At 41.9% G+C, this 24507-nt stretch overlaps 1 protein-coding gene across 10 annotated transcripts in view; it reads left to right on the forward strand.

Moving 5' to 3' along the window:
* Positions 1 to 19683, forward strand: part of TTC13 (tetratricopeptide repeat domain 13) — a 73160-nt gene extending 53477 nt beyond the window's left edge. For 5 of the 10 annotated variants that reach the window (XM_024255362.3, XM_054561633.2, XM_063724678.1 and 2 more), the window contains 11 exons: positions 276 to 406; positions 950 to 1082; positions 1989 to 2081; positions 4419 to 4502; positions 5331 to 5415; positions 9612 to 9721; positions 13150 to 13285; positions 14360 to 14439; positions 16891 to 16969; positions 17120 to 17199; positions 18906 to 19683. In XM_024255362.3, the coding sequence (XP_024111130.2) occupies positions 276 to 406; positions 950 to 1082; positions 1989 to 2081; positions 4419 to 4502; positions 5331 to 5415; positions 9612 to 9721; positions 13150 to 13285; positions 14360 to 14439; positions 16891 to 16969; positions 17120 to 17199; positions 18906 to 19020 (1126 nt within the window). In that variant the 3' untranslated portion in view covers positions 19021 to 19683. Of the gene's footprint in view, positions 1 to 275; positions 407 to 949; positions 1083 to 1988; positions 2082 to 4418; positions 4503 to 5330; positions 5416 to 9611; positions 9722 to 13149; positions 13286 to 14359; positions 14440 to 16890; positions 17200 to 18905 lie in introns of all 10 variants that reach the window. The other 5 variants (XM_024255372.3, XM_024255366.3, XM_054561638.1 and 2 more) reach the window with 2 other exon arrangements.
* Positions 19684 to 24507: the final 4824 nt, after the last annotated feature.

The following is a 24507-nucleotide window of genomic DNA, read 5'->3' on the forward strand; positions in this document are numbered from 1 at the left end:
CAAATAATGGAAAGAGGTGTCTTCTGAATTGCACGCTAGTTATCATAGTTTTCACTGTTACTAACCAGCATGTGATGGCAATTATGCACATGCCGACATAAAGATTCCCTTTTAAGCTGAGGTATGGTTGGGTGCAAAGGACTGAAGTAAGGATTATGTGGTCATAGAATGCTTCATTAGTTTTCCAGTGGAGGAAGTGACTGCTTCTCAGGTGGAATTGGATTACCAAATGTCTGTTGTAAAAGTCCTTATCATGTACATGATGTTTCTTCCAGAGATGTGTTACATCAGAACTTTGAGAGTTATAAGCCTGAAGTACAGGAGCTGATTTGTGTGGCTGATCGTTTGGGATCCCTGATGCAATATGAAACACCTGGTTTCCTGCCAAACAAGAGAATACACAGAGGTATTCTGGAAACCACCTGAAAATGAAAATATTCCTGGCATAAGAGGAAGGGTGGTTAAGCCATGTTGTGCATTTTAATAAATTAGTATTTATTGTGCTTATTCAGATTCTCCATGTGATCAGAATAGAAATGTGTAGAATCATTCAAACTGAATTCTGAAAGAAGACTGCTTCCATCCTTGGCTTTTTTGCTATTGCTGTACTATAAACTAGAATATAGATCTTAAGTCCTTACTCAAAATCAGACAGCTGATCCAGGGAGCTATTTCCTTATTATAGGAGTGAGGAAGAATGCAAACCTCCACTTGTTTCAGTAGGAAGCAGAGTTGGGAGCAGACAACTTGAGTTGTCTCTAGTTAATTCTGATGGGTTTTAATTTTAGTAGGACTATCATGACTGAAACGTGCCTTGGGTCTTGTTATATCACCAATACTTCTGACCCTTTATGTGCTAACTCTTGAGTTATCACTGAGAGTCTGTAAAGTAGGTGGAACTCAGTCCCTCTAAAGTGTACTAACTCTTCTTGATATTCCTTTCTCGTAGCTATGGGTTTGGCCGCATTGGAGGTCATGCAAGCCGTGCAGCGTACATGGACCAACTCAAAAGTTCGAATGAATGGAAAGACACGGTTGATGCAGTGGAGAGACATGTTTGACATTGCAGTTAAATGGAGAAGGTAACTAACATCTCAGTGAAAATAAACTATAAGTCTTATCATTGTCAAATAACATCAGTCTGTTTTAGCTAACAGGCTATGAACCCTGTTTTGCTTGCTAACACCAGGCCTTCCAAGTTAGGTTTTCCTCTCTAAAGTTTGTTAGAAATTGCTGGCATCTTTATTATTTGACATACACTTAACTAATATTTTCAAAATAGGAATTGATTGGCTGGGCGCTGTGGCTCATGCCTGTAATCCCAGCACTTTGGGAGGCCGAGGCAGGCGGATCACGAAGTCAGGAGATCGAGACCATTCTGGCTAACACGGTGAAACCCTGTCTCTGCTAAAAATACAAAAAGTAGCTGGGTGTGGTGGTGGGCACATGTAGTCGCAGCTACTCCAGAGGCTGAGGCAGGAGAATGGCGTGAACCCAGGAGGCGGAGCTTGCAGTCAGCCAAGATCGCGCCACTGCACTCCAGCCTGGGCGACACAGCGAGACTCCACCTCAAAAAAAAAAAAAAACGAATTGATTGTTGTCACATTTTCAATCACCTATTTACATGAAGCATTTTAGAAACAGTCTCTTTGAAAGAACAGATCCATTACCTGTGGTACCTCTGAATGAACTTCGCTGGACCAGTCCCTTTATAGATAATGGTGTGCCTGGCAACTAGCTAGTTTAGAGTAACCTTTGATATTCATTTGCATGACAAAAACTGTGCTCTGCTCCTAAACCTTTACCTTTACTTGGCTTCTCGCCTGGTCCAGCTGGAACATCTGTTTGGAATTTGTAGGTATGGACATCACATTTTTAGATATAATGGACTAGCTGTTGCTTTATCCCCACCTTTGCAAACACTTCTACATGTTTTATTTGGAATGCTTCTGAACACTTCTGGTTTTATAAAGGTCTCTGTTTTATAGGATTGCCGACCCAGACCAGCCCGTGCTGTGGTTAGATCAAATGCCAGCACGAAGTCTTAGCAGAGGTTTTAACAACCACATTAATTTAATCAGGTACGAACCTTTTGTGCATCTTTCTTCTTTTCCTAGGAGTTTATTCTCAAGACACAGGCCATGGAGACCAGGAGTGACCCATTGCTTCTTTCCTGGTGACTTTTTGACCAGGGAACATACTGATTGACTCTGCACCTGCGGAGACCTGCCTGCATTCCTTTCCTCTAGCCCAGCTGCAGAAAGAAATGTAGCACGTGCCATACTCCTTCCCCAGGCCCTTCTGTCTGGTGTAGAGCACAACCGAAGGGTAGATTGCAGATGTTTTCCTAGGGTGTCAGTCTTTAAGGAGTCTTAAAACATAGAAAATTATTAGATGGAGAACATTACATTTACCATAATATTCTGTTAATAGTACATGGCTCAAATAAATTATTTGACAAGTCTCTCATGGTGGAGTAAAGGCTCCCCATTCCACCCCAACACACAAAGAGCTTAGATAAATAACACTGTCTGGTAACTAAGCTGCCATCTGGAGAGGGCAAGTCAGGTTGGCTGGAAAACTTCTGTTTTGTCCAGAGGCTCTGCTAGTTGGGGACATGGGTGAAATGCTCACTTCTTTGCTCTTTCTTTATGTGCCTAGCTGCCTTCTAAATAAATGGTGAACAAATATTAAAGAATATCAGTTTCGTGGAGACCTATATTAGCCCGTCTTTTAATGAATTTAATTTTAGATAAAATGTATAAATATGGTAGTTGTGTCACCTCTAAAATGCTTCTAGTTCCAGGAAGCTGCATTAAGAAAATATTATTCTATACACCTTTGACATTTAAGTTTAGGTTTTAATGGAAATATAATTTGTATGTATATTTATTTTTTTAATTTCTAGAAAACAAATTTCTTTTCACCTTGTGACTTGTATATTCCTATTTCTCATGGAATAATTTGTGGCATAGATAGGTAGACTCAAGCAACTAACTTTAATCGAAGGCTACTGTGGATCAGCCAGTGTGCTGTGCTGTGCTGTGTGATGGGGATACAGAAGGGAGATACAGCCCCACCTGCTGAACACTCACAGCAGACAGACCAGCAGACAACTACTGTGCAGTGTGTTAAGAGTGAGGTGATCACATGCACAGGATGCCATGGGAACCTGGAGAAGGGGTGCCTGATTCAGCCTTCTGGTGCTACAGGGCTATTTGGAAAAATGGAAAACAGAGAGAGGTGGGGTGATTAACATGGACCCATGGATGAGTTAGGTATGGTCAGGAAACTGTGACTAACTCGTTACGCCTGGTGGTGAGTTTGCAATTAAGGGAGTATCAGGAATTAAGGCTAGAAAGATAGGCAGAAGTCAGAACAAAATCATTTTATAGTCCAAGCTAAGGAATTTTTTCCCCTGAAGACAATGGTGAGCCATTCAGGGATTATAAGCAGAGAAGTAACAGGAACAGATTTGCACATTGGGAGAAGATGGCAAAATAGATTGGAGAGGAGGCAGGAACCTCGGAGGTAAGGGAGGAGGTTGGAAAATTGTGTAGCTGTTCAGGTGGACAAGTGCAAAGGCCTCAAAAGCTGTGTGGTAGTGAGTTGGAGAGGAAGAGCTAGACTCTTAAAAGATAGGATCAGGAGCACTGGTGCTGGGCTGCAGTGGGAAGGGCATGGAGCTAGAGGAAGGCCACCTTCCCTCAGGTACGTGGTTGTCCCATTAGGCCAGAGAGCACCAGAACGAAAAGTAGGTGGACACATTTAGTGGAGAGGCTGGGAGAAGTGTGGGGTGCAGGAGGGAATTCTTATTTGACAGTAACCTTTGAGGTTTGGGATGCCTGGTGGGAACCCAGGGAGCGATGTCCCGGGAGCAGTCAGCTGTGTCATGTGACTCAGCATGTTGGCTGAACATGGAGTTCTGGGAGAGAGTTTAAAAGGAAAAGACCAGAAGGGATAGAAGTGTGAGGAAAAGAGTATTCAGAGTGGGTAGAGGAAAGGAGACTGCTAGTGAGCTAGAGAGCAAGACAGGGTATTGGATAATGCTGTTGGGAGAACTGAGGAAGGGGAGACGGCACACTGCCCACAAGTGATGGGATCCGTCAGAGGATGCTGATATGAACGTCTGAACCTCACTTCAGTGCTGGGGGATTTGTCTCCCCATTGTGGCTGATCTGGCACTGAGTTTGATGCCTCTCCTGCGAGAATAGGCCCTGTGAGCTGGCAGGCAGTCTTGCTAAGACGGAGCTTTGCTTCACCACTCATTGACTATGAACAAGCGAATTTCCCAGACTTTTTTTTTCTACATTATTCTCATAGTTTCTTGTTTTTTTAAATTAACTTTGAAATTAGATGTTGGCTTGAGCATATTCTTCTATAAAAATATTCTTAATTTTATTATTTTTGCCTTATAGGGGTCAGGTGATCAACATGAGATACCTAGAATATTTTGAGAAAATACTTCATTTTATTAAAGACAGAATTCTTGTTTATCATGGGTAAGCCTTTAATTTTCTCCTTCTTAGTAATGAGTTGATTTCATGTATTTTATATTTGTTGTATTTTTGAAACTTGAGAACTAAGCCTGTTGACAGGCTGAACAAGGTCTATCAAATTTTTACACAGTGTTTAGAATCATAAAGGCTTTCATAATCACTTTCTTTTTAATACAAAATCCATAGACCTCAACTGAAGTGTTTTTAACTTTACATGCACTATTGTGACTTTTCTAGTCACTTTCTTCTATAAAGCAGGATGTTTCTTTGGATTTATCTTTTAGGGATTTCAGCTTTAATACTTATTCTCCTTCACTTGAAAGGCAGGATGGGATAGATAAAACAATGAGCAGAACACTAGGAGAAAAAAAAATCTGAATGCTTAAATATCACCAAGTAAATATAAAATCGGTGGAAAAACCTAGCAGAATACTTTCATTTGAGCAGCTTTAGAAAGGAAAAAAAACAAAACAAAACATCCACATTTAATTTTAGAGCTGGAATAGGAAAATCAGGGTTTAAGAACCGAACTCATAACCATACATGTTCACACAAACACTGGGTGTTGATCCATTCTGCTTTTTCCTGTTTTGCCTTCTAGATGTTTCCTTAATTCTCATCTGCTGCTGTTTCCTTAATTTTCATCTGCAGTCCAAAACTCATTAGAATTGAACTATCCTGTTATTTGGAAGCTTTATTTGTGGCCTACCATTTTGAATGTTGAGCTACTCAAAATTGAGGTCAATTTATTTAAATTAAAGATAATAGCATGATTAATTGTTACAATTCTGCATTAATCTCAGTTGTTATCTCTCTCTGTCTCTCTTTAAGAGCTAATAATCCTAAAGGATTGCTAGAAGTTCGGGAAGCCCTGGAAAAGGTACACAAAGTAGAAGACCTTCTTCCGATTATGAAGGTAACTTTAGCATCAGAATGGCAGCCCATGTTTTTAGAGGAAAAGAAAACCAACAGCACTTTTTTAAAAAGAGCTCAGAATTATTAAATGCTATTTGAAATCACTAGTATGAACACACTCTGAATAATAACCAAAATAAAAGAACCTACAGGCATCAGACTCAAACAGAAAAAACAGCTTGCGAGAAAGCAGTTAATATAGAAAAAAGAAAACTTAAAAATACATATAATTGAATTCCGCTTCTGGCCACAGCTGAGTAACTGGTACTCAGCTGCCCTTCTACATGATTGCAGTTATAAAACTGGACAAAATATAAGTCAGTTATTTTCAGGCACTGGCTAAGTACAATAATGTGAATCCCACTGTCACCCCAGCTTTCTACTGGGAGTATTTATTAGACCACTGCACGGTAATGTGGAGCCCAAGCAGAGTACAGTGGTCTTGCTAAGCTAAGGAGGTAGAGAGTGGAGTTTGGGTCTGCCAAAGTGGCTGGAATTTGCAGAGCAGAGTATAGAAGAGAAGGAGGCCATGTAGGCTGGGGAGTGCTCAGGGGTCAATGTGAGCACTCCTTTTCATCCTTGACTAAGACCTTGGTCATGAACATGCAATGAAAGACCATGAGAGGCTCAGCAGAGAGTGGCTGCTGTGGGAAAGAAAGCTGAGCAGAGGTATCAGAGGTGTATGTGCTGAGAGACATTGGAGTTTCGGCCTTGCCAATGTGGATGGATTCTGTGAACACCTTGGGCATTTAGTTAAGACCCCAGAAGGGACACAGTGTAAAAGTAAGACCACACTCTACAGTAAGGCCCACAACCTAGGACTAAGAACAATTTCTAAATAGACTGCCCTAACAAAGAATAAAGCTAAGTCTAAAGGATTAAGTGGATCTGCTAGTGATTTGACTACCTGTCAAAACTCATTACCCTTTAAAGAAAGGCAAAATAACCTATACTCTTTAATTACTAGAGAAGTAAATGCCATCGTTTGAATGTGTTACCCTCAAAATGAATGTGTTGGAAATGGAATCCTCAGTGCACATATGTTGGGAGGTGGAGCCTAACAGGAAGTGTTTAATGGCAGAGCCCTCATGAGTGGATTCATGCCGTTATAAAAAGGGCTTCGGGGAGTGGCCTCTCTTGCCCTTCCAGCTTCCGTCATGTGAGGCAGCAGTAAGAAGGCTCACATCAGACGCTGGCACCTTGATCTTGGACTTCCCAGCCTCCAGAATAAATTTCTGCTTTTTTTTTTTTTTGAGACAGGGTCTTGCTTGCTTGCCCACACTAGGTGACAGAGTGAGACCCCATCTCCTAAAAACAAACAAACAAACAAAAAGCTAGATACAAAAGTATGATAGTATGATCCAAGTATACCAGGCAAATGCTAATGAGAAGAAAAGTATGTGTGGCAATATCAATAATGGAAACATTTGAATTCAATGGGAAGGACACTACAAGGGACAGAAATTATTTGATTAAAGTATAATCCATTAAGAATTATAACTGTGTGAACCTTTCCTCCATCTAGGAGTAAAACTACCCCAAAACATGCCAACAGCAGTTAGAATTGCTTTTCCAATTAGTGGTTTAAACACTAATGTGGAACTTCAGTAAATGTTTTCCTTGCAGCTATAGTAGATGAGATTGATTCATATAAAATTTAGGAAATTTGTATGAATAAGCAAAGTGTATCTATTTCTAAGGAATAACAAGGAAGTAGCATGTCATGAACAGAGCTGAGCATCTGACCCAGGCCCCATATCTGCCTGGATGGGTGTGGATGAGCCTATTTTACAGTTATTCCAGGTTTTTGTCTGCTGAAGACCAAATATTGTGGCCAGACCTACCTTGGGTAGTTTATTGTGAGGGTCTGATGCACTAACACAGTGCCCCTCAACCTTCTCAAACCCACTGCATTGACTCAGTAAACATGTTCAGATGCCCCCTTTACTGACTCCTTTATTGCACTAGGATGAACTTCACAGAGAATATGTCTCACCTACTAAAAAATGTCCACGCAAAGTCATCTCAGTATCTCAGTCCACACAATGTCCACACAGTGTATCTCAGTATGCAGAAATTCGGGCATGCCTTCTCTAGAAGCCGGAAAGCAGTAGCCAGTGCTTCACACCTGCATGTAAAATCATGGTGAATGTGACAGTTACAAGTGCAGCCCCATATCTGTGTGTTATTTGGTGAGCTACATTGTCATTGGCGATGTGGTTTTCTGAAATGGTAAACCAAGCTTAGTAAAGCTCCAAGCTATATATAGTATACTGCTTACTCAATGTGTATGCTATTTGCATTCCTGGCAAATTCAGTGTGTAAGAAAACTATATAATAAATAGTTAGTGTTTAAGTGCAAAACAGAGTCTGGTTCCAGGCCCACATATTGATTAAATGATAAACATGTTCTTCATCTACATGAAAATCCAGTGGGACATTAGAAAATCATACATTATGTGTGACAATCCCCTGTACTGTGGGACATATAGTAATCTTGGCTCCCAACTGTCCAATCCCTGTAATAATCAGTCTCCCATAAATTTCCCCAGTGCCCCCCAGGGGGCAGAATGGCTTCACCACAGGCCCTGAGATGTACCATATAGAAAGGAAACTGATTTGTGAGGGCTCTTCAGCTGCCTTCCTGTGGGTATTCTACTTAGGCATTTAGATGCCCTGTGGTATTAAGCAGAATACAACATCAGCTTAGGGAGATTTTAATATTTTATATGTCTTTGTTTAAGAAGCAAAACAGAGTGGGCTACAAGACTGTAGTCACTTAGCGTGCAGCCTGAGACGTGGCATCGCCAGCCTCAGTGTGCCTCTCGGTGTGAAGTCACCAACTGTTGTCTGGAAGATGTAAGATGTTTGTTCTCTGTGGTGGGATGACATTCCACTTCAGCGTTATACATCTAGCTTTTACCCCGGATTACGGATATATTGGTACTTTGCAAGGCACACACAGCGGAATATACAACAAGATATTTGAGTGTGTAAAGTGCTTAGTGAAATGTACCAGGTCAACTTCCACTGAAAGGCACAACGGTACTGTTGATGAAAAACCAAGTTAACGTGTATGTCAGCGCCCCCTAGAGGCGGTTTATTAGCACGTAACGCGGACTGGAAAGACCTTGGGCCCACATTCCCACTCTGCGGCTTCCCTGCTGGCTGGGACTCAACCAGACTTTGCCTCAGCTAGTTCGTTTCTCATCTGTAAGACTGAGACCATACCTAGTGCTCTCAGTATGTTGTGAGGATTAGATGAGAATTGGCACATAGTGTGTTAGCGCATTTCTTCTGAAAGTCGTTTTTTTTTGCGTGAAAGATGCTTGCCTGTTCAGTGCCTGCTGTGGGCCTGATGGCCTGTGCCACTCATCCTCTGGCTTCTGGGCTGCTGGTGACACCTGCTGCATCTTTCTGTTTCTAGACAAGCTCTCCTCTCATGAAGCAGCAGCCTCTTTTACTTTACGGTTGCTTATCTTAACTTCCAGTCCATCAATTAAAAAAAAATTGGCAATATTAAGTTAACTGAATTTGGGGGTTATTTTCTGAAACCTATTTATTGCCATTGCAGGTTTGTCCCCAATGTTTTAAACAGAAAGCTAACATCTGAAACTGTGTTCATACATTTATCACCCCGAAGGCCATTCTTAACTCCGAGTAATTCCTTTAACTTAACCGACTTATCTGTGGCCCACAGAGTTGGGTGGGCATGGGTGTGAGTGTGAATGAAATTTTCCAGTTAGTGGATATAATCCTGGGTACTCTTCAGAAAAATCAGACTCTGCTTTGAGCACTAGTATGAGCATAAGTTGCATTTTTGAGTTACGGGATGTTAGGTACAACTATTCTGCCATGATTCAAGGTTGCTGCCTACTAAGATGGGCATGAGAAAACATTCAAAGGGAGCTCTTAGAAATGAGCAGTGCCCCTTGTTGATGAAGAGAACCTGTGAGCTTTTCGTGCTGAAGTTCTCTGCTGGCCTCTGGTAGGAGCTGTGGGGAGTGTAACCTGGGCTCTGTTGGGGCCTGAAGACAGGCAGAGATGTCCTTGGCCACCAGGACACCATCTCTTGTATCGGATGACCTCCTTGGCCCTTTTTAAAAACATGTAAGGTAGAGCCAGCACTACAGAGTTGCAGTTGGGGTTTACAGTGAATGGAACAGTAGTAACGTGAATTTTCTTTTTCCATGAAAGCAGTTTAATACTAAAACGAAGGATGGGTTCACCGTGAACACAAAAGTTCCCAGCCTTAAAGACCAAGGGAAGGAATATGATGGATTCACAATCACGATTACAGGAGACAAGTATGTGTGCTTCTTAATGTGGGTGTAAACTAGAGACGAGGCAGGAAGGGTGCCTGTGCTTGTTGTTGCTGTGGAGTTTTGTGGTGTTGAACTTTTGCTCCATCCTGAAATGAAAAGTATCAAGGTCCAGTGAGCAGTTATAACCAGTTATTTAAAAAAATGTGATATCTAAAGTATTACACCAGCAGATACATTTTCTGACTGTCTAAATCTAAGGACTTTCTAGATACTATGTATGATGTAGTTTGTGGAAGACATTCTTCTGGGTTCTTGAAGTTCCTTGGGGGGGCGAGGGAGGCTTTTACTAATAAAATGAAAAAAGATGAGCAGTTGGCGGATTGAAGTCCATTGTAGATTTAAATATATATATATAAAAAGCTGATCTATATATATATAGAGAGAAAAACAGCTTTAATAATGAGTAGTATAATCTTATTGTAGAAAATTTAGAACATACAGATAAGCAAAATTAACAAAATAAAAATCAAGTTATTTTCTTTAAAAACTGAGGTTAGACTGTTCTATTTACCCTTACCATTACATTATCACAATCATTTCCCCAGTCATATTCTTAAAAGTATTTTTAGTAACTGCATAATATTCCATTGTATAGATGTAGAATTTCTCTGACTGATCTTTTTGTTATTGACCACTTAGGGTATTTCTCATTGTTTTACTTTATAAATAGTACTGCAGTAAACATTTTTATTAACTCTAGTTTTATTTACATCTGAAATCCAAGCTTTGTCTGTCAGCCTCCACATTCCTTGAATTGTGGGTGGAATTGCCTTGAGCTGTACACACACACACACACACACACACACACACACACACCCCATCTTCAGATGCATAGCCTTGGGAAGTGCCATGCCCTCCCCCTGGTTTCCACCTGCTCAGTAGTGAGACTGTGACTCACATTCTCCAGCCCCTCTGCCTCCTGGGCTCTGGCTTTCTCACATACTTTTCCTCTAAACTATAAGGAGCCACCTCTTCAAGTTCCATGTCAAAACTTAAACAGGCCTTCATGAGTAAACACCAGTTCAGCAACTTTCAGATTTCGGGGCTTTTCTATATCTTTGAAGTCTTGATCTCTACCTCAAGCTTCTTATCAAAGTATGTTCCCAATAAAGATCATTCTCCCCTGATTGCAGGTTGTGCTATTTAATATAAAAAGTGTTCTCCTACCTTTTCACACATCCATGATGTATATCCTCAGATCAGATTCCTAAGCAGAAATAAAATTACTATATAAGTACAGTTGATCTTTGAATAACTCAGGGGTTAGGCGGATTGACCGTCCCACCCCTAGCAGGCAAAAATTTGCATACAACCTTTGACTACCCCAAAACTTAATAGCCTACTGTTGACCAGAAGCCTTACCAAAAACATAAACAGCTGATTAACACATATTTTATATGTTATATGTATTATATTTTGTATTCTTACAGTAAAGTAGGCTAGGGAAAAGAAAATGTTATTAAGAAAGTCAGCCGGGCGCGGTGGCTCACACCTGTAATCCTAGCACTTTGAGAGCCCAAAGCGGGCGGATCATGAGGTCAGGAGTTGGAGACCAGCCTGGCCAATATGGTGAAATCCCATCTCTACTAAAAATACAAAAAATTAGCCAGGCCTGGTGGCACGCACCTGTAATTCCAGCTACTCTGAAGGCTGAGGCAGAAGAACCGCTTGAACCTGTGATGGGGAGGTTGCAGTGAGCCGAGATCGTGCCACTGCACTCCAGCCTGGTGGCAGAGCGAACTCCATCTCAAAAAAAGAAAAAAAGAAAGAAAATCATAAGGAAAATATACTTAACTATGTATTAAGTGGAAGTGGATCCTCATAAAGGTCTTTGTCCTTATCATCTTCACGTTGAGTAGGCTGAGGAGGAGGATACGGAGGGGTTGGTCTTGCTGTCTCAGGGGTAGCAGAAGCGGAAGAAAATCCTTGTATAAGTGGATCCATGCAGTTCGAACCCATGTTGTTCAAGGGTCAACTGTACATGAAATTTCTCCCCCTGAAACGTGACGTCTTTCCTCAATTGCCTGCTTCACCCCACTTGTTGCCTCCCTTGCTCTGGGCCTCCTGACCCCTCGAGTCGACTCTGCCTGGCATCCCATCTCCTGTCTCCTGCTTCACCAGCACTTCACCAATGTTGCTAAAGCTCCACCTCACTGGACGTTCCCCTAGCTCCACAAACCTCTCCCCTCTCCATACCCAGCCATTGCCTGTGGCTACCCAAACCAGCTTCCCTGCCAGGCATTCACAGCCTCTCACAAAGTGGCCTCAGACATTTCCTGCTTGACCTGGACCATCTCCCTGTTGGAACCTGGCCTGCTAGTCCGACTAAAATGCTTGTTCCCCAGTTCACCCCTGCTTTCCGATGTCTGGGTCTCTCACTCCCATCCCGACCCACGTTCAGGCCACTTCTCCCATGAGACCTTTCCTGCTTTTCTCTATGTTGTCCAAATTAGATTCCTTTTTTGAACCTCTGATGAGCTACATTATGACCTGAGTCATGGTTTCATAATAATTTGTGGCCCTTGGCCAGAAGTGGTGGCTCATACCAGCATATTGGGAGGCCAAGATGGGAAGATTGCTTGAGGCCAGGAGTTTGAGACCAGGCTGGGCAACATGGTGAGACCCTGCCTCTGCAACGGATTTTTAAAAATAACTACAGGTGCATACCAGTAGTCCCAGCTACTCAAGAGGCTGAGGCGGGAAGATCACTTGAGCCCAAAAGTTTGAGGCTGCAGTGAGCTATGATCATGCCAGTGCTCTCCAGCCTGGGTGGTAGAGCAAGATCCCATCTCTTATAATAATAATTTGTGGCCCAGTTTCTTCCTTCCTTCCTCAATCAAGGCAGCAGCTGGGCTTTTCTTTGTAGGCTCCAAGGACTAAATGCAACACTTTGCTAGTGGCGTTATACAAAAAATGCCTGTTGTATCAAACTTATAGTCTCCATAGAAACTCAGTGGAGCTTAAGCTCCACTTTTTTTTTGTTTTGACAAAAAACAAAACCATGGTGTAGTCCCTGAACTTTCTTCCTACACACAGTTCTTGCTTCTGACCTTTAATCCTAATGGGGTGGCTTAGAAAATATTTACTGGTTATTTAAATGCATTCTTTACTATGTGTCATTGTTTTCCCATATATTAGCTTAAGTTTGTGTAATAAGTACATGTAGTTAGACTTAACTGTGAGCAAATGAGTTACTGGTCACTTAAAGGTGAGGCAACTATCACATTTTATGAAGAAAGAATGCATTCTCATGAAACCTACCTTGCTTGTCTATAGTTAGAAAGGTAAGGTACATTCTTGTATATGTTTAGTGCTACGTCAGTATGCTATTTGCTTTTTAAAAAAACTTTCTGTGTTTGGCTGTTTGAACTTATAATACATGCCTTTGGCACTTATTTTTGTATTTTCAGAGTTGGCAATATATTATTTTCTGTGGAAACTCAAACCACGGAAGAAAGGACACAATTATATCATGCTGAAATAGATGCACTTTATAAAGATTTGACAGCAAAAGGAAAAGTATTGATTCTTTCATCAGAATTTGGGGTAGGTTTCTCTTTGTTTCCATTTTTCTGCTCTTCCTATGATTCTTTTGTAAATTTTTTGAACCTCTGCCCTTTCATTGAGATTGTACATCTTATGCTTGAAATTGGGTTGAATTGACCTAAAAATATTTCTTATTTCTTATAGGCAAAAATTCTTGTATTTAGTAACTACAGTAATGGGGAGGATAATAAATTAATAATTTAGTACTGTACTACGACATTATCATAAGTTTGGACTTTGACAAGATATAAAAAAGCTGGTCCATAATGGAAATGACCTGGGCTTCACCTTTTTCTTCCATTTTCTTCCCTTCGTTGCGGTTGTTGCTTATAACCGTATATTTACAAAGAGCTTTTGAATGTAAACTGGATGATGCATTCTAATGAGTTAATGGCAAGGAAAGTATAATGAAGTTGTGTATACTTTGCACTTGGCGGCCCTTTCCTGTCTGTGGCCTCCTTCTTTGGTTGTCTGCTTGGACTCAAGGTGGCGTCGTTGCAGGCAGCAGGGTATGGTGGACATTCTCTCCCCAGCACGCCCCCTCCCTGTGTTCTGCAGTGGACGGGTGCCCCTTACCCTTGAAAAGTCACCTTATTTCTCCAACATTTAATCACTGCATCCATATAATTAAACATCTAAGTTTATACACATAATTGAGCATCATCCAAATCTCAATGCGGAGTAGGGGAAGGGGCTTACCCAGATCTTTTGGGGTAAGGATACATGTTGTTTGAGAGAACATATTTGGTGTTAATAAATGCCTTTTAAAATTTTAGTCACAATGTATATTTTGACATTTCAAATAACATTAAAGGAGACTGAGATTTTTATGTTTATCAAAGAGTTGCAGTTTAAGAAACAGCTGGGAAAACATTGCTCTAAATTGAACTAAATTGGAAAAAAAAGATACAAAAGGGTATAGAATATTCAAGAATTTGAAAAGTAGGTTCTTATGGGGGAGGAAGAAAACAATTGTTTTCTTGATGTAAATTATTCTTGTATGTCCTGTCACCTAATGAAAAATTAGTTTGTAATCTAGTATTTAAGTTTATGAGTCTGTATCTTTTTTCCTAGGAGGCTGATGCTGTCTGCAACTTAATCTTATCCTTAGTTTATTACTTTTATAATTTAATGCCACTCTCTCGAGGATCCAGGTAAGTAATATCCTGTCATTAAAATTATTTTAAATTGAGAAATGTGTTCTTTTTTGCTTATCCTTCCTGTTATGGATATAGGTACAGAGTATACAAAGAAATGGTAAGGAGCTCCCTATTTTTTTCCAAAATCTGCACAAAAAATATTTCCTTAGTCTATCATATCATCAAAAGCATTATAGAAGACAGTTCTAATATAGTGTTCTTATGTTTAATAGGATAGGGATTCATCCATTCAACACAAGTTCATGGAAAGTTTACTGTGTACCGTGTGCCGTGCTCAGTGTGTTTTAATTTTTTGTATCTGCCAGCCTCTTACTGAACCTCCTCCTCCTCCTCCTCTTCCTTTTCCATTTTGGGTTGTCAGGTGACCCATAATCCTCATGTTTTATACTTTTGGGCCAACAGTCACTCTGTACTATTATTATTTTGGATAAATTCTTGCTACTTGTATATCAGGAGTTTTTTAGGTATCATTAAAACAAGAGCTATGACTGTAGAGTTTTCATTTCATTCTCCTTTTCCCAGTACTGTCTGCAGTAAATTATGTAAGTGGCCTTTTGCCATTACTGGCACATAGTTGAACTTAAGATGTTTTGGCTAAAAATAATACACTTGAATGTCTTTATCTTTGATTAATGGCTTAGAAAGTAAAACTCCCCTAAACGTGGTAGTAAATTTGGTTGTAGAATTTAAGACTCATTGAAACAAAATAGAAACATAAATGTTATCTTATCAGCATAATATTGCTAGTTGTGTCCACTGAATAAGGGATGTGAGGCCTGTGCACATCACCACTTGTGGGCCCCACCGTACTCAACAGCCAGCATCCGTCCTTTGTCCTCACAGCAGCTCTGCTGGCTCACGTGTGACATTGAAGGAAGTGCAGCTCTGATTGTCCTCAACTCTGCTTCATCCCTACATCTCTTCAATCCTAAATAGTCTGTTGATTCTGCCTCCCACACTTCTGTTTCTCTCTTCCCTGTACCCGCCGCAGCTAGCTTTGCTCCTGCTCCTCTCTGTGCCCTACGGCTCTCCAGCACCTTCTGAAAACCATGGGCTCAAGCCGAGCTTGGCAGCACGCACAGTGCGCAGTGCCAGCCCTGCCCTGCCTTGGTTTGCCTTGGCTGCGGCACTGCTCTCTTCCGCGGCTCTTTCGCCTCCTCTTGGCTTTCCGCGTGGGCTCTCTGCCACATCTCCCTGCCTTCTCTGCCCCTTTCATCTTCAGCCCTGGGACCCTGGAGGATGCAGGGCACGTGTCTTTAGCCTCTGAAGTCTTCCCTGCTGGAGAACCCCATGAATCACCTTGACTCGCTTTTCTTGGTGTCCACCCATGGCACTTGTTAGCTTTCTCTGAAGGTGCTCGTGCCATCCTTTCCTCCTGCTAGGATGCATTATCTCATGGGCGAGAGCTGTCTTTATCTTGAGCCGATTTGTTATGGGAAAAGCACAACACTGTGATTATAATAGCGGGTCCCATGGCCTTTTGCCAGCCCCTTCCACCCAGAACCAGCCAGCTCCCTCTCTTCCCTCACCAAGAGCAGAAGCACAATGCCTTACAAATGCCTCCTACCCCAGACCTGCACACTCGCAGCTCTACACTCGTTCTGGAGTGACAGGGCAGCAGACCTTGCCCCACGAGCCTCCAAGCCAGCAGGCAAAGGTATCCCACAATCTCCTGGCCTCTAACAGCCACCTTGGAGCCCTGGCAGTTCACACACATGCCCAAAGCTCCAAACCATCTGTCCGTTAGTACCTTGTGAGAATGTATTCTGCATTTCTTCTTTGAAGGCCAGCATTTCTAATGCTTAAAAAGTAAGACTAACATATGTATTTGTATTTATGAACTTTATTGTATACATGTATTGCTGGAGTGCGGTGGAGCGATCTTGGCTCACTGCAACCTCTGCCTCCCGGGTTCAAGCAATTCTCCTGCCTCAGTCTCCCAAGTAGCTGGGACTACAGGCACACGCCGCCACTCCTGGATAATTTTTTGTATTTTTGTTACAGATGGGGTTTCGCCATGTTGGTCAGGCTGGTCTTGAACTCCTGACCTCAAGTGATCCACCCACCTCGGCCTCCCAAAGTGCTGGGATTACAGGTGTGAGCCACCATACCCGGCCTAATTTTTGTGTTTTTAGTAGAGACAGGGTTTTGCCATGTTGCTCTCGAACTCCTGGCCTCAAGTGATCCGCCCACCTTGGCCTCCCAAAGTGCTGGGATTACAGGTGTGAGCCACCTCACCTGGCCAGTAAATACATTCTAATAGTAAATTAGTAACTATTCTTAAACGAATAGACATATTTTCATGTTAAATGAAACATTTAGTGTTTTATTTGAAAGAATTTTTGAATAAATTTTATCTTTCACGATGGGAAGTCCATGGTGAAATTTAACCTGGTAACTGTAGACCGTCCAGGATGGATTGACCTTTGTTCTTTATTTAAATAGTGTAATCGCTTACTCGGTCATTGTGGGAGCACTGATGGCAAGTGGAAAAGAAGTAGCAGGAAAAATTCCCAAAGGGAAGGTACGTTGGAGCGGGAAGGGAGAAATGCTTGGTTATGTATTAAGTCCCAATTTACGGATTTTTATTTTAAGGTGCACGAGTTACATAGATCTCCAGCCAAGCCTGTGTCCTCCATGTTTAGTAACATTCCTAAATGTCTTTCTTTTTCAGTTAGTCGACTTTGAAGCTATGACAGCCCCTGGTTCAGAGGCCTTTAGCAAAGTCGCCAAAAGCTGGATGAACTTGAAAAGGTAACTACTTGAGGGGGGTCCACACAAGGGTATCATAACTGGAGGAGGAAAGGGAGTTTCCTGTTACTTTGGAGTGCTATGAAAACTGGAATCATTATACTCATTTTTATAAGTTAATATGTAATACAATGAATTTAATCCACTTTTTCAAGGTTAAAATGTTTTGCTGTTGTATAAGATAACCTTTTAAGGGTGAATGTATGGATAAAAATGGACTATGAAGGCCAGGCACAGTAGCTCATACCTGTAATCCTAGCACTTTGGGAGGCTGAGGTGGAAGGATCATTTGAGGCCAGGAGTTCGAGACCAGCCTCGGCAAAATAGTGAAACTGCTCCCGTTTACAAAAGATTTTAAAATTAGCTGGGCATGTTGGTGTGTGCCTGTAGTCCCAAGTACTTGAGAGGCTGAAGCGAGAGGATCTCTTGAGCCTAGGAGTTTGAGGCTGCAGTGAGCTATGGTTGCACCATTGCACTCCAGCTTGGGTGACAGAGTGAGACCCTGACTCTTAAAGAACCATGAATAAAAAATTTAAAAAGTAATTGGTGAAAGAAAATTACCAAAGTCTTACTTATATGATCAGGTATTCACTTCTCTTGGCCTGTTTACTCTTAGGCTCAGTATTCAGGAGTGTTTGAACTTGTAGACAGAGCCCATTTTACATTACTCTAAGTGGTAGCACTTAGCCTACTTAGTTGCATTTTATTGCAGCCAGGAATTTTATAGCAGCCAGGAATTATCCCTGACGGTCACTGTGTGTGAGGAGTCTAGCAGACCGTGATCATTCCTGGCTCTTGTTTCCAGAAGCACTGGAGAGGACTGTGTGAATTTGAAGTGTGTGAAATTAAACTCATAGATGCCTCAATAGTTAATGAAGAATAAATAAGCCTCACTGTTCAACTTTAGTTATTTTTGCCCCTTCTCCTGGTTTTTTACATCCCAACCACCCTCAGTTTTGCCTTTCACATCTATTTGACCATAGCAACCACTCTATTGCTGGGTAATTTATATTCTGTTTAAAACAGAAATATTTGTGCCTGTAGTCCACCATTACTCAATTTGTAATTTAGCTTTGCAATGAAAGCTTCTAACAGTTACACCTTGTCCTGGTACATTGTTGTTTCAGGCTTACTAGTTTGCACATGTTTTAGTAATACAACCACCAGGCCAAAGGTCTTGCTTCTGTTCTTACATAATTGTACAGTGTGAATCTTTTGACAATTCTTTAAGGAAAGAATAACAATGCTACCTTACATCCTGCAGTTAACGCTTTACAGTGTACCTTGAAATACCTTATCTCATTCAGAGCTCATGGTAACTTTGCGAGTTAAGAACACTGTCCCTGTGACAGATCAGGGAAGTAAAGTAAAGAAAGCTAATAAGGAGTGAAGCTGGACCTGAAACCTGTGTCTTTTGATTCCAAGCCCAGCATGCACCACAGCTGGACATGTAAATCAGAGTTTAATTTTCTTTTTCAAAGCTCTGGTTTAACTTCCAAGCGACTTGTAACGTGTCGGCTGATACCGCAGGCTGTTGTTGTGAGAGGAGCCATTCTGTTCACAGCTCCTCCCTGCCTTTCTAACATTGTTTGATATTACAACATGAATATAATAAATATAATGATAGGAATAAATATAACATAAGCTCTGCCCTTGTTTTGCAAATTTTGTTAATTTTCATACGGCTACTTTGTGTTTTTCTTTTTCAGTATTTCACCTTCTTATAAGACTCTTCCATCAGTATCAGAAACGTTTCCAACGTTAAGATCGATGATTGAGGTGCTAAACACAGACTCTTCTCCACGTTGTCTTAAGAAACTCTAGTTCTGCTGCCGTATTTATACAAGTAAAGGGCCGGACCTCTTGCTTCTTAAGTTATTTTTTAAAACATGGAATTATAAAGAAATTAGGTCCTCTATTACTTTTGATACCAATTTTTATAGGAATTGAATACTTGAAATCATTTTCTTTACTTTTCTGAACCATCATGAAAAAATCATGAAGGAGGCTTTCGGGGGGAAAAAGCTACTTGACTTGGAAGGAAAGTGTATGTATTAGCCAGCAGCCTGTTGGTTCCCACTTATAAAGTCATATAACTCCTTCCTTACAGCAAAAAAAATTTTCCTCCACAACTAAAAAATAATAATGAAGATGAACAAAGCCAAAACCAAATAGGAGTGTTTGTATTCCTTTAGAGATTTGGATATTTTTCAAAGACGTGCTTTTTACGCACATTGTGATAGAACATCTTTTGTTGACTCACGTAACCTCCATGTGTGGGTCCTTTGTTTTATTAGAACCATGGAAGAAGGTTCCTGGGCCATCAGTATGTGTTGCAGAGCTCACAGCCAGGAACACTTATTTTGAACAATGCAGACAGTATTTGCCAGTGTCCCAAATGCTGAATTATTGAATCATGTTTTTTTTCCTTTGTTGAAAAAAATAAACCAGGGTGATTTCTATAAATCACCAGTTTTTGGCATTGGATTATGTATGTGTTTATTTTGTGAACCAGTTTCACTTTCAGGTATAAGAACATTCAGAAAGTCTCTCTTGTTTTTTTTTCCCAGACAGGGTAAATGACAGTGAGTAAAATGGGTTAATTAAAACTGTTGCTGTTTCCAAATGGCACCATCCATTAGCAAGCCTGCTCTTCTCTCCCTTCTACAGGATGCACCCCCATCTCTTTGCTTGGCCACTTCTCCCTGTCCATTGTAATTTCTCTTGGACCACTTCCGGAGTCTCCTGACTCATCTTCCTGCTGCTGCTCTGTTTAAACCCCACAGCCTCCTTTTGTCCTAAAATGAAACGCAGTCTCCTGCTGTAGCCTAGCTGACGTGACTGTGTTTCTCTGACTGAATCTCTTACTCCCCACACTGTCCTTTGTTTGCACCATTAACTCCCCTAGCTTTTTCCTTCCTTGAGAGTCTTACAGTTAGCTTGACACTGTCCGATAGAACATTCTGTGATGACATTCCAGAATGTTCTGTGTGCTGCCAGTATGGTAGTCAGTAACCTCATGTGGCTACTGAGCACTTGAAACAGGACTAGTATGCCTGAGGAGCTGAGTTTCACATTTAGTTTTAATTAATTTAAATTCAAATAGCTGCATATAGCTAGTGGTTATTATATTGGCCCATGCAGCCTACAGAGTTCCTAGTGAGACTTTAAAGGTTTTTCCACAGAAATAATCCAGAATGGTGGTCTCCCAATGTAACTTAATATCATTTTGAATTCGTGGTTATAGACTTGCCTGAGTAGCTAAGCTCTTACTATGATCTGTTTTTATTCACAAGAGTTCCGATACCAGATACATGGAGTTTTCCCCCCATACCAACCAATTATCCAGCTTTCCATATATCAGCTGGAGTGGGGAGGGATCCTGCAATTCACATCTGACACTAACTTCCTGAAGTTAACACAGACCCCAGAGGTTAAGGGCTCAGTCTCACAAGACTGCCCCCTTTTCAGGTGCCAGTTGCAAGTCAGGGCCTCCTGTACTTCTGACTGATTGGCTATAACTCGGGGGTTCCCATCACACCCTCCCTCCTCATGTTTGATAATTTGCAAGAATGGCTCACACAATTCAGGGACACCCTTTACTTACTATTACTGATTTGTTATATCGGATACACATGAACAGCCAAATGGAAGAGGTACACAGGGCAAGATATGGGGGGCAGCATGGAGCTTCTGTGCCCTCTCCAGGCCCGTCACCCTCCCTGTACCTCGAGGTGTTCACCAACCAAAAACCCCCAAACCTTTTCACTTAGGGTTTTTATGGGGGTTCCACTGCATAGACATGGTTGATTAAATCATTGCCAATTAGGTCAATCCTCAGCCCCTCTTTTCTCTCTGGAGGCTGGGGGTTAGGACTGAAAGTTCCTCTAATCACATGGTTAGTTTCTCTGGCCCCCAACCCCTATCCTCCAAGAGTCATCTCATCAGCATAAATTCAGGTATGGTTGGAAGGTGCTTATTAATAACAAAAAACACTTCTCACCCCGATCACTCAGAAAATACCAAGAGTTTTACAAGCTCTGTGCCAGGAACTGGAGGGCAGAGATCAGATACAGCCTCCTTATTACCTCAGTGTCACAGTTCTATCGGTAAAATTGCTCCTGTGAATCAAGATGTTCAGACTTTTAAAAAACTAACTTTAAAAAATCTAGAGCAAAATTTGCTAGTACATTAAGAACTTTAGTGTGGAATTTCTTTGGTATAGAAACTGTATGAGGGACAGGAAACTGACCTCCGACTCTGTGATCATTACTCTCTGATAATTTGGAAATATGGAATAAAATTGATATGCCTCAGAAAGAGAGACGAGCAAAATCACCTAAAGAAACCCACTGTGTCCCAGACCAGCAAAATCTGAGTGTTCATGAATACATCTTAAGATGTCTGTAATGGAGCCCATCATTCCTTCACCCAAAGTGTGTTTCTCCCCACGCTTCTCTGTGTCAGAAATGGCTCCCTCTTCACTCAGCAGCTTCAGCCAGACACCCAGGCAGCCTCCAGAGTCTACACTGCCCTCCTCCAGTTTTCAAAACATCACCATCCAGTCCGATTCTGTTTACCTCTAAGAATATCCCAGATCCATTCATGTCTTACCATCTCCATTGTTACCCCCAAGCCCAAGCTACTTAAAGCTAAACTAATCAATATTAAACTAAATCGAACGCTTGTTTCTGTCTCCCTAGCTGCCTTTCAAGTGCTCAGTAGCCACATGTGGCTAGCAGCTATCACATTGGACAGAGCAGACATGGGACAGCTCCATCATCACAGAACATCCCACTGAGCAGCACTGCTATCCTGAAAGCAAACACACTGCTATCCCCCCAACCCAACACACTGCGCATCCCTGTGGTCTTAAGCAAGGGTCCAGGGGGTTTTAGGGTCAAAACCACAGTGTTTGGTGGCAGCACGGGGGCACAAATTAGAGAAAGAAAAAAAAAACACTTCTAGACTGGCTTGAAACGTTTCCTTCTGTTTTCTGATCCAAGGGGTCTGTGGTTAGACCCGGGATCTCCATCTTCACCTAAACCTCACGTGCTTCACACAGAAGTGGTCTGGGAACCACACCTGAGAAACATCAAACTAGAATATCATGAAAATCTACCTCACTGCACCAGGGATATTTTTTTTCCTCCCTAACTGCCATCATGAAAACAAGTATGTTCTTGAATATTAGAGCTGTGATTAGATTTACAGTAGTCCTTTTTGCTTCAAACTATGTTCCCATAAATATAGAATCCCTTTAGTTTTATATGTTGTAAACATAAATTTTACCAGTTAAACTAGTCTACAGAAAGTTGGATATAAAAATGAGATCACACTACACTGTGCTTAATTTTTAAAATTTACTTTTTTCAATTAACACGTAATATGTCAATAAATATATTTGTAACATTTTAAGTTGGATATACACATATATATGTAATTAAGTCTCGTACACAGGCAGCTTAGTTGAACACAACTCGGTTCACAAGCTCCAATAGTTTAACTTGTGCCCATTCAAGGTAACTCAGACGTGCATTTTAAATTGCCTTGTTTAAGTTCCCAGCCTCCTTGCCTTCGCCCTTCGGGGGACAGTCTGATTTCCTGAGCCAGGCGTCTCGGCCACCCTCGGGCCTTTGCCCAGATCCTCCGCACTGAGGTTTAGCTCATGCTCCCTGTGCTAGGGCAGCAAGCCTTGGTCGGTACAGCGGCTACTGTTGATTGACCTCTGCCCGCTCGGGTCCGCTGGCCAACAAACAGCGCATGCGCTGCCTCTTCGGCCTCCGTCTCGTCCGCAGACTTCTCTACCTCCAGAGCCCTGGGCTACCGGTACTGAGCGTGCAGAACTCCTGCCATTGTGGAGGCTCCCTGCGGACCCCCTGCTCTATTCTATGTCACACTGGGCTTGGGCTTCCCTATAAGGCTTGCTGCCACCTCTCGAGGGATGAGGGGTTGCAACCGGATGCTTCCGTCTCCAGGGTTTGGGGCCCTTTGGGAGCTAATGTGTTTTAAGCACTTACTACGGCTGGTACTACGGCTGGCATTTTTCTTTCCCTTTTTTTTTTTTAATCCCGAGACGGAGTCTTGCTTTGTTGCCAAGACTGGAGTGCGATGGTGCAATCTCGGTTCACTGCAACCTCCGCCTCCCGGATTCAAGCGATTCTCCTGCCTCAGCCTCCCGAGTACCTGGGACTACAGGCACACACCACCACGCCCAGCTAATTTTTGTATTTTTAGTAGAGACGGGGTTTCACCATGTTGGCCAGGATGGTCTCGATCTCCTGACCTTGTGATCCACCCACCTCGGCCGCCCAAAGTGCTGGGATTACAGGCGTGAGCCACGGCGCCTGGCCAATTTTTTTAAAGTGTTGTACATTGTTTCACTCATTTAATCCTTTGAAGAGGCCTGTGAGATAAGTGCTAGTATTATCCCCACTTAGGTGACAAACGGGCTCAGGTGGAGGAAGTGACTTGCCTGTCATAGCTCTTGAATGTTGCCTAGTGTGTTTGCCACGCGTAGTAAGTCCTCAGTGGAGAGTGGTGGTGGGGCCAGCGGGGATTTGACTGCTGCATTCTTGGCCTTAAACAAATAAGCCCTTCTGTCAAAGAGCTTGATTGCTTTCGGCTGTCTACCAGGTAGAAGTGCCACCATATTACTCAAGGGGCTTCCAGCAGTCATCCATCAGGGGCCAGGCGGATTGGCTTGTTGTGTAACACAACTCTAGAGATCATGTCAAAATGATCAGATTTGTCAAGGCTTATGTATAAGCCCAACAAAAACTGGAAATTGTCACTTACTAGGATCAGAATTTAAAATAATACATCTCTGTCCAAAAATAGATTCTGAATCAATGAATCTTTCCATTAGTAGGCTTCTAATGCAAAGAACTAGAACAATTTTTACATGCAAATTAACTCCTCGAATTACCAGTTTGGTATAGAAGTAACTTCTAAAGTGAATATAGCACTTTCTGTTTCAGGTAAGTACATAAATGTTAACCATCCAGTTTCACAGCTGGATAAAAAAAAAATACAACATGTAAGAAAAACATGAGTGGGAGAATCAACTAACTCTAATACATGTATACTTGTTTTATACACATGCCTTTCAATGCTCATAGCACTTGAGAGCTAAGGAGTTCTCAGATCATCTAGTCAAGCTCCTGTAATTTGCCGTTGAGGAAGCTGGGACAAAAAGAGGTGAGTAGCTGCCCAGAGGTCACTCAGGGAGTGCCACGGAGCTGGCGGTCAACCTAGGTAAACACCATCATTGAGCAGAATGCACAAAAAAACTTCAGACAGCTCCCCCGC

Source organism: Pongo abelii, chromosome 1, assembly GCF_028885655.2.
Source record: "Pongo abelii isolate AG06213 chromosome 1, NHGRI_mPonAbe1-v2.0_pri, whole genome shotgun sequence".
Taxonomy (NCBI): Eukaryota; Metazoa; Chordata; class Mammalia; order Primates; family Hominidae; genus Pongo; species Pongo abelii.